The sequence below is a fragment of the Micromesistius poutassou genome (assembly GCF_964030765.1).
Source record: "Micromesistius poutassou genome assembly, chromosome: 24".
Lineage (NCBI taxonomy): Eukaryota > Metazoa > Chordata > Actinopteri > Gadiformes > Gadidae > Micromesistius > Micromesistius poutassou.
The window spans coordinates 2,334,213-2,344,744 of record NC_140294.1 but is presented as its reverse complement, the minus strand read 5'-3'; the positions used below and the strand labels follow the sequence as shown (position 1 = coordinate 2,344,744).

General features: G+C 49.4%; 1 protein-coding gene across 1 annotated transcript in view; it reads right to left on the bottom strand.

Annotated features, from left to right (window-relative positions):
* The window catches only part of LOC311369757 (sodium channel protein type 2 subunit alpha-like), a gene marked incomplete at both ends in the record, with an annotated part of 22,508 nt that extends 17,363 nt beyond the window's left edge, over window positions 1-5,145 (bottom strand). Inside the window, 7 exon segments of the mRNA XM_084487965.1 lie at window positions 560-579; window positions 1,015-1,143; window positions 2,234-2,323; window positions 3,049-3,167; window positions 4,855-4,893; window positions 4,895-5,019; window positions 5,022-5,145. Coding sequence (XP_084344091.1) covers window positions 560-579; window positions 1,015-1,143; window positions 2,234-2,323; window positions 3,049-3,167; window positions 4,855-4,893; window positions 4,895-5,019; window positions 5,022-5,145 — 646 coding nt within the window.
* Window positions 5,146-10,532: the final 5,387 nt, after the last annotated feature.

Here is a 10,532-nt window from a genome sequence, read left to right as displayed (position 1 = left end):
TCAAACACAACAAAATATTTATATGTGTGTATATACGTGCACTATTTATACACACACAGTACAATACAGTACAGTATATATACCTGCAGGATCAGAGATTCTTGAGTTTATAGACGCTCATATTTTACGTATCATATTTTCATAATATTGAATAAAGTGAAGACCGAAGGGTGTATACGTCAACAACAACCAACCCATATATGGGTTTGGGGGTCCAATACAGGAGATTATGTAATGTAATTATTACATGTATTATTGTATGATTATTATTGCAATTATTATGTAATAATGGTCTCGCTGTACGTTATCCCTTACTTGGAGGAGATTTATATGAGAGATAGATAACACCGAACTAGCAGTGCGCTAATGCGGTGCTAATGGGATGCTATTGAGCGCTAGAAGGCGCTAATGTTTGGATGGTGACGGATACCAACTAGTTGATGCTACACCCATGGACGCAAGCAGGATGCTAATAAGTGCGTGTGGAAGCTAACGGAGGCTAGCGCAGGTGCTAGTGGAGGCTAACTAATGCTAACACAGGCGACAGCGGATGCCTCACCCATGGGCATGGGCAGGATGCTGGCAGATGATAATGCGGGCACGAGCAGACGGGATGCTAACGTGGACGTTAGCAGGGTGCTAATACGTGCTTCTAAAGCTAACAAGTGCTAACGGAGGCACGGGCAGAGGCATAGGGGCTAGCAGGATGCTAACGTGGCCGCTAGCAGGGTGCTAACGAATGCTTAAAAAGCTACCAGGTGCTAACGCAGGCACGGGGAGACGGTCAGGGGCTAGCAGGATGCTAACGTGGACGCTAGCAGGGTGCTAATACGTGCTTCAAAAGCTAACAGGTGCTAACGCCAGCACGAGCAGACGCATAGGGGCTAGCTAGGGATGCTAACATGGACACTAGCAGGGTGCTAATACGTGCTTCAAAAGCTAACAGGTGCTAACGGGGGCACGGGCAGACGCATAGGGGCTAGCTAGGGATGCTAACGCCGACGCGATACTTACGCCATGAGGATAACACTGAAGTCCAGCCAGTTCCAGGGGTCACGCAGGAACGTGAACTTGCCCACGCAGAAGCCCCGGGCGAGGATCTTGATGAGTGACTCAAAGGTGTAGATCCCCGTGAAGGTGTATCTGACGGAGAAGGGCAAGAGTGAGATAGAAAGAGAGAGAGAGAGAGAGAGAGAGAGAGAGAGAGAGAGAGAGAGAGAGAGAGAGAGAGAGAGAGAGAGAGTGCGAGGTTAAGAAGGGAGAAGACGAGAGACAGAGCGAAGAGGAGGAGCGTGAGTCAGCTATGACCCAGACACTCGACCAGACACTTAGATAGAACAGGAAGACACAGTCAACATCAATTTCGAGTCCTTTTTATCTCTCTCTATATATATATACACACTATACATTAGGGTGACTGCACGTCCGTGCTTTCCAGGTACATTCCCTATTTCTGACTCTATACCATAAGCAGACATGGCCAATCACATACAACAGGACATCAATACAATACAGAATGTTTCCCTATCCGAGCAGCCTACTGGTTTTCCAAAACTTAAAACACATCATAATGAATTCGGCCTAATCTTTAACTTCAGCACTACATGATACCATGCTAAGAACAGGCAAAGTGTGAATACGTCCCGTTTGTTTTTAAGACGTGCAAACAGCACAGTAGTAGCAATCTGTTTTGGTGCCACCTCTGCCTGATAAAATGTGAAAAACCGGAATAATCCTACTCCTAAAAACCTGAAAACCTATATCGCCTTGAATAGGACTCCAGCGTGTTTGGCCTTGACACGACTGAGTGCTTTGGTGTTAGCATTAGGGATCGACCGATATGGATTTTTTAGGGCCGATAGCGATACTGGTTTTTTCCCATCAGCCTTAGCCGATGACCGATACTCCGATACCGATTTTTTTACCGATATTACCGATATTTTGAGCCAATACTGCTTTTGCTCCCTCAATTTACACCATTAAAAATGACACAATGACGATAACAAATGTTACAAGTCTCAATTTAAAAAAAGGAACATTTATTGAACTGCCTGTAAATCATGCGGGGAAAAAAATATTTAAAAAATAATAATAATCGGCGAGAATAATCGGCTGATACCGATACATGTAAAAAGAAAAAAAAACGCAAATATCGGCCAATAATGTCGGCCGGCCGATATATCTGTCGATCACTAGTTAGATAAGAGAGGAGGAGGCGGGACGGAGGACTTACTCCACATTCTTGGCCCAGTCGGGGGGGTTGCTGAGGGTCATGAACGCGCAGTTGGTCAGGATGGTGAACATGATGAGCACGCTGAACATCGTGGAGCGCCCCGCGGGTCAAGGAAGCGTAGCGCACGGTCAACAACACAACCATTGTAACGGTTCAAGAGATCGCACGCACACACACACACACACACACACACACACACACACACACTAAGAAATGCTGAGTCACTGTTCCCCCACTGTGATAATCCATTACAAGAATTGTGACACAGAAAAAAAAAGAAGCTATTTTAATAATCCCCATAGACTTTCTCCCAGGGCGTGTAAGCCCCGCCCCATTTCTCCCCATGTGTCTCGGCAAGCCCCGCCCCTGTCTCCCCAGGTGTGTAAGCCCCGCCACTTTCTACCCCATGTGTATCGCTAAGCCCCGCCCCCTGTCTCCCCAGGCCCGCCCTCTTTCTCCCCCATGTGTCTCGCTAAGCCCCGCCCCCCATCACCCCAGGCCCGCCCTCTTTCTCCCCCATGTGTCTCGCTAAGCCCCGCCCCCCGTCACCCCAGGCCCGCCCTCTTTCTCCCCCATGTGTCTCGCTAAGCCCCACCCCTGTCTCCCCAGGTGTGTAAGCCCGCCCCTTTCTCATGTGTACCACTAAGCCCCGCCCCCCGTCACCCCAGGCCCGCCCTCTCTCTCTCCCCCATGTGTCTCACTAAGCCCCGCCCCCCGTCTCCCCAGGCCTGCCCTCTCTCTCTCTCCCCCATGTGTCTCGCTAAGCCCCGCCCCCCTGTCCCTCCAGGCCCGCCCCTCTGCCGGTGGAAGGATATGAGTGGACCAGGACTCTGATGGACAGCCGCCGCAGAGGGTTGAAGGGGCTGAGGATGTACAAGGCAGGCGTGGCGTTGAAGCGGAAGAGGGCCTTCCCGCGGTTCAATACTATAAAGGTCTGGAGGCCGGGAGAGAGAGAGAGAGAGAGAGGGAGGGAGGGAGGGGGAGGGGGAGGGAGGGAGGGGGAGGGAGACAAGACGAGAGACACAGGGAGAGAAGGATAGAGACAGACGATAGTTATATTTCACGTATATTTATACGTCACATGCTAAACAACCACATCGTCCTCATCACGATCACACCAGCAGTTTTTACAATCAAAGTTTTATAAACTAACAAATAAAATGTATCATTAGGAATTAATTCTTAGCGGCCTTTGACTAATTCTTAGTTTACTAGTGGGCCACCCAGAACCGGGCCATCAAACTACTGGCCGTAGTTTGCCCACCTCTGGTATAGAGCGACCCGTACAGAGAGAAAGGTCATTACAGGTTAGGCTAGGTTAGATCTAGTCACAGAAGTCAGATTTCAGATGAATATCTAAAGGCTGATGACCAAAACCCCAAAACACACATGTGAAGCAGTGAAACTGGAGTGGTTTGAGCGCTGATTTTTCAGCATCAAAACAAGGGCATGAAAAAAATGATAGACTATGGAGGCGAGAGTGGTAAGGGTCGTCTGTTCTTCGTAGAGAGTTGGAGGTAAAATCATGTCAATAAATCATGTTGCAGCGAAAACGTAGGTAGCTGTCTCCGCTCGTATTGTTGTCGTAGGTGTGACTACGACCTTTGGCTAGCCTCACAGATTGTGTATCGAGCGATCATCGCATCACAGGATTGTTTGTACGTTATGCCTTCCGAGCTGGGGCTTTGGTCTGCGATTTTAAAGAACTTGTGAAAAGCTGAAAGCTCACAAGAATTATTAGTACTCTTGTGTAGAGCATCTCTGTCACTAGGAGATACTAGTATCTCTCTGACCAGACAGTTAACTAGGTTTAACTCTGCCCCTTGCAGTGTTTGGTTTCCAGACTAAATAACAACTATTAAAAAAGAAAGAAGAGTATGCACTGGCAGAGTTCCTCTGACTGGATTTAGACACTGATTGACTGAAGTTTGTCCAGACTGATCCGGCAGCTCAACAGAAGGTTAGGTCACGTCTCCAGGCTACCCTTTTCCCGCCTTCTGAACGAACCCTTTAAACAGCCAACGTGAGGCCAGGTTGTGATCAATGGGACTTTGTGCCGTGCATACGTGAGTGTGTGCATGTGCGTGTATGTGCATGTGTATGTGTGCGTAGGGCTCTGTAATTAATCTCATTTTGATCGCGATTTCGATTTTCGGGTCACACAATCTCCAAACTGATATGAGTCGAGTTGAAACAAGGAAAGTATATTTATTATATTCATTAAATGTTTTATAGAAATTGCAGAACAACTGGATACATATCTGTACATGAGTGTATAGGTGTTTTTTTTAAAACACTTCAAACTCAAGAACAATCGTTTGAATAATCCTGATATCAATATTGACCAAAATAACGTGATCATGATTTTTTTTTTCCCGCAATCGAGCAGCCCTATGTGTGCGTGTGTGCGTGTGTGCGTGCATGCACGTGCGCATGTGCCTGAGGCCCGCCCACCTTCTGGTTGCAGTAGAAGGTGTGCGTGTATGTGTGCATGCGTGTGTGCGTGCACGCATCTGACCTCCCACCTTCTGGTTGCAGCAGGTGTGTGTGGGTGCATGTGCATACGCGCGTGCGTGTGTGCGTGCGTGCGCCTGAGGACCCCCCCCCCCCCGGCCCCACACCTTCTGGTTGCAGTAGAAGCTGTCCAGGTCCTCCAGCGGTTGTGGACACCAGCCGTGGCGGCACGTCCCCGTAGATGAAGGGCAGGGACTTCCCCGCCTCCAGGTCGCCGTTGGGCCGCGACTCCTCGTCCTCGTCGCCGCCGCCGCCGCCGCCGCCGTCGGTCCCCCGCGGCGCTCGGCCCGCGGCCGGCGGGCCAGCTCCTCGGCGATGTGCCTCTCGATGGCGGCCAGCGACTCGGGGACGAAGGGGCGGAAGCTGTCGGGGCCCGTCGGTACAAGCAGCTGGGCCATCTTGACATCCTGCTTCTTGGCTTTGGGGGGGCCCGGCGGGCGGGCGGGCGGGCGGGCGGGGGGGGGGAAAGGGGGAGGTGTGTTTTGGGGGGGGGCGGGGGGGCGGGGGGAGGGGGGTTGGAGGTCAAGGGGTGGTGTGGCGTGGGTGGTGGATGTAGCGGAGGTGGGTGGGGGGGTGGGGCTTAGCAGGGGGTGGGGAGCTGTGTGGGGGAGGGCGGGAGGGGGGAGGGGGGCAGTGGTGAAGATGTCACAAAGGGAGGGAGGGAGGGAGGGAAGGAAGGAGGACAAAGGTAAGGGTGGGTGGGGTTGGGGGGCAGTGATGATGAGGTCACAAAGGGAGGGAGGGAGGGAAGGAGGGAGGGGCAAAGGTCAGGAAGGTCAAATAGAGAAGAAGAGATAAGTAGGTCAATCAGGGTAGGTTAGCGAAATTGGCGTAGGCGTCTAAAGTGATTGGCAAAGGATCTCAAAACGTAAAATCACCGTAGGTTCTGTCGATCCCCGACAGAACGAATGAATATACATTTCAAAGTCAGCTTCTAAACTCAGTCATGGAGAGACTTTGGATTGTAGAGGAGTGGTGTGACCCTCCCCACCCACATTGCTGCTTTGTGTAGTTTATTCTTCCTCAAGGACTGAAACGTCATGTCTACAAGTCTACGGTAACTGCCTGGGCATCCGCTCGGCTTTGTAGCCTGGAGGGAAAATAGACCATTAATTGCCTTAAAAGAATAGATTGAACTCGATAAAGTGAAATGAACCGCGATGACGTGGAACATCATTATCTGACGCACAAAGAACAATCTCCAATACCAGTGGTCAAAAACGAACCAACTGACTTCAGAATCGTATTTATGGAACGCGTAAGCCCAAGGATTTCTGAGAGAGCATCCTCAACTTACAACAACACACAAAAAATAAAGTATTCAAATATTAAACTCCTTTCAGTAGCTGTGGAGATTAAGCAACTGATCACTGAAATGAATAGCCTAATCGTGGACTCATGTCTCAAAGGATAGGCTGTGTCACCTAGTACAACCCCGACCAGAAAGCTTGGGACCAGGGACGATAACGCCAAGCAAGGAGAGTGCTGTAGACCATGAACAGGCCTCACAATATTAATGGGGGAGAGGCGGTTATGCGATATGGCTGAAAGACATATCACAATATAACTTGATCATATTGAGTGATATTGATAACTATTGATCATTTTAATGACCTAAAAAGACTAGGAATTACCGTGCTGGATTTAAACACTTCTGTTTAACACTTAATGTGACCTTCCAATGTTCTTCATTGATAAATACTCCAATGTCAACACAACAATGAACAACACTCAAATATTGTAAATAAGTATGGAACCGTGTTTGTGTAACAAACCCAGCTGCTAGATTCGGTGGTCCAGTCTCGATTATATATTTAACATGTTTTATATTGATATTGATCAAAAGTCTATCACGATATGATCATTTATTGTTTTATTGCCCAGGCCTAGGTTGAAGGCACACGACAAGGACAGAAAGTAAGGTTTCTTCTTGCCGACCAACAAAATGCTTATCCACTACAGGACCATCCGACAAAACAATGTTTTAACTTAACTAATGTCAGGGCTAATACAGAGTGAACCGAACTTTGCTGTGTGAGTTTAGAAGATACAAAGCAACGCAAGGCAAACTCTAGAGTCCTTCACAGGGAACGCCAGGTAGAGAATACACAAATACACAAAACAGAGCGAAGAACTATAGGGACAGAAACTGGGGAACTCCGCTAACATGAATTAGACTCCACCTGCGGTCATCAGCCTATGACCGCAGGGGACAGGAAACCTAACCAGCGAAGAAACAGTCAACACAATGTTTTCACTACAGGACACTTCAAGTACAGGACACTTCATTTTTACAATAGCATGTAGGGCACATTTCAGACGCTTTTATCCAAAGCGACTTACAGTAAGTACGTTTGTGAAAAAGAAAGTGAAACAATATATCACAGTCTGTACAGTAAAGATATTCCTACATACAAGTGCATTTACAAATGCTAGGTTAACCCATTCCCCACATACAACAGGATAGCCAGGATGAGATGCTACACAATGCTAAGTACTATAGTGCCAGGACATTTGACCTGAAGGACGTTTGACGGATAGCACCTCAGGACGTTTCTACTCCAGGAGTTTTAACCTGCATCAAACGACACGATGTTTAAACTTGTTACATTATATTTAAAATCGCTTCAATGCAAACAGCTTACGGTGTCACACACATACACACACACACACACACACACACACACACACACACACACACACACACACACACACACACACACACACACACACACACACACACACACACACACACACACACACACACACACACACACACACACACACAGTTGCATGGAGTCGCATCGTCGTCGAATGACGACGGGACTCCAATCGGTCATCGACATGTACAGTATGTAGTTACTCCACTCTGGTCGGCAGTAAATTTGCACACATTAGCTGGCGTTGCAAAGACACACGCCGAATTTAACATCGTTTCACATCTCGAGTTACCTCGCCAGCAACGCAAGGTCGGCTCACCGCCGTAAACACAGCCCCCTCTCTCCCGGTCTGTGTCTCTCTTCCAAAAGGCCTACTACCATGTTTCACAAGTAGGCAGCTGAAGACACAAACAAGATCACTAATCCGCCAAAAAACAAACAGCATTCCCTATTATTAACGCGCTCTCTCTCTCTCTCTCTCTCCTCGTCGTTCTCTCATTCCACTGCTCTCTCGCTCGCCCTGTCGCTGCTGTTGATCCTAAGGGTGCGATGGGTCCCCCCTGGGCCCCCTATCTCTCCCCCATCTCATCGTCGGTCTCTCCTCATTTGTTTGACGCGAGCTGGATGGCGACCAGCCTTATTTTGACGACATGATGACATTAATACCCGATCCCCACCCCCCCCCCCCCCCTCCCCCGACGATGACATCAATGCTAGTCCACAACTGGCGGATGACATCATTGATTGCTTTAGCGAGGTAATGGGCTCTGACGTGCGTGGCGGATACAGGGAACCACTGAAATTGGTTGAAAAAAGCTAACCGATGGCAACAGGTGTCTCTGTTCTCCATTGTAAAAGCAACAGTAGCACAGGACACTGATGACATGAATGATACGGTGACGTTTCATTAGAGTGTCACTGCTGTGTTACTGTTGCTTTTCCGTTGGCGATCAGAGACACCTGTTGTCCATGATACAAAACAGGCTTCATGGCGTCACAACGTTAGTTTTTTCGCTTTGTATTTCGTTGCGATCTTTTCGTTCAGGAGATCCAGGTCATTATAGCGCCTGGGAGGGGAGGGGGGGTGAGGCGTCTTGCTAAGGGATGCTGATCGATTGAGGACATGGAAGACAAGGGACCTTTCAGAACCTGGAGGTGAAATAGGCAAGCCTATCCATAGCATTTGATGGATACTGTACTAGTAACAGCTAGTTTGTATTTGGCTGACAAGGTTGACACTAGAACTACTTTAAATGGGGCAGTGTACAGCTTGTACAAATTGTGAAGAATTGATACTAGAGTCCCACTATAAAAAGGTATCTCTATACCGCATGAGTTCCACTGTAGATGACACACCGGACACAACTTTATAATAGTTACTCAATGACAAATAGGCAGGAAAGGGTGTTTGACTACCTGTCGACACGTTCTGGGTTCAAACACTATAGTAACCGGTACATTGTTTGTGGCTACGCTCGAAAAAGTAAACAACTAAAACCTGCTTTGTCTAAAAACACTAATTGTCGCTTTAAAAAGTGCTATGTGTTATCATCCCCATCTTTCATCAGTATCATCATTTAAATGACCACAAATCCATCATTCCACCACCAAGACGGCCAAACACAGAGATTCGTCAACCACAAAATCTCCTTATAAACAATCAATGCTCAATCAGTGAGGTGACGCGCTCTCATTGGCTCTATAAACAGACCCGCAGACACGCAGGCATCTGCCGTTGCATCGCTGCACTCTGCCCCACTCTGACACCGTGTTTGGACGTGCGTGGTGTGACGGTGTGTCTGGCATGATATTTAGGGTGATAAATGGAGGCGGTGGAGCAGGAGGAGAGGAGAGGCGAGGGGGGAGGGGGGGGGGGTGTACACGAAGTGTGTCTCATCGACTCCAGTCTGGGCCTGCAGCAACCACACACCCCGCACACTCTGACTGCATGGGTACCGAACTCAAGAGTGTCCCCCCTCTGGGTGGTGGAGGTGGTGGTAGTGGTAGTGGTGGTGGTGGGTGGGGTGGGTCAACAGAGACGTGCGAGATGGCTGCCACTCTATTTCCAGGACGACGTTAAGCCCGGTTCCTCCTGACTAATGCATGGCAGCAGCAACACGTCATCGTCGCGCTGTGCGTACAGAGAAAGCACCGGAAAGACCACAGCTCCGCTGTCCGTGGTGCTGAAAGAGGAGAGCGCTGCAAAACCGGTTCTGTGGGATCAAACCCCCTCCCCTCAAAGACCAGACCAGACCAGAACAGCGACTCGCAGTCTGCCCATAACACCGTCAGCCGAGCGGTACATCGAATCGGTCATTCACGCATGGCTCGGGGGCCATGCGACAAAAGGTGGCGGCAAAAACTTGATGGAGGACGCGATCGTCGCCAAGTCGCGACATCAGCAAAAAGAACCGATAACCCCTCGAGGGACATCGGGGAGGGGAGGGGAGGGGAGGGGGGGGGGGGGGGGGGGCTGTCGTCACGACATGACGACATTCGGGGCGAGGGGGACAAGAATACCTTAATGGTCGCTGTGTTCAAACGGAGCCGTGCAGGGGGGCAGCAGGCGGTCGCCATGTTGATGTCTCCGCGTATTCCCAGCGTCTCCGCCACCCCCTCCTCCACCACAACAACAAGCACCACCCTTCCGACTCGGATCAGACGTACTGATAAGAGAAGCAAACGTTGCGATCTCCAGTGATGATCGCCCAAAGTGGCCGAACCGAAGGCACTGGAGGTGGGGACCGCGTCAGCAGCCGCTCCCCGTCATTCCAGAAGCCCCTAAATGGACCCTAATGATGGGGCTGTCTGGGCGTGACCTGGTCCCAGATGTGTCTGTGTGTGTGTGTGTGTGTGTGTGTGTGTGTGTGTGTGTGTGTGTGTGTGTGTGTGTGTGTGTGTGTGTGTGTGTGTGTCTTGGCTAATGGCTAACCTGGGACTGTTTTTACTTAATCTATAACAGCCTGGGTGCTGTAACATCAGTAATATCTGCTGGTTGTAAGGGTGAAGCATGTGTGTGAAGTAAGTCGACTGTTCAAAGTATTCATTTTTTTATTCTCTGGGTCGGTTCAAATCTCGGTTTTGCAATCAGCTCCCCCCCAATTAAAAATATAGGCTGTTTATGA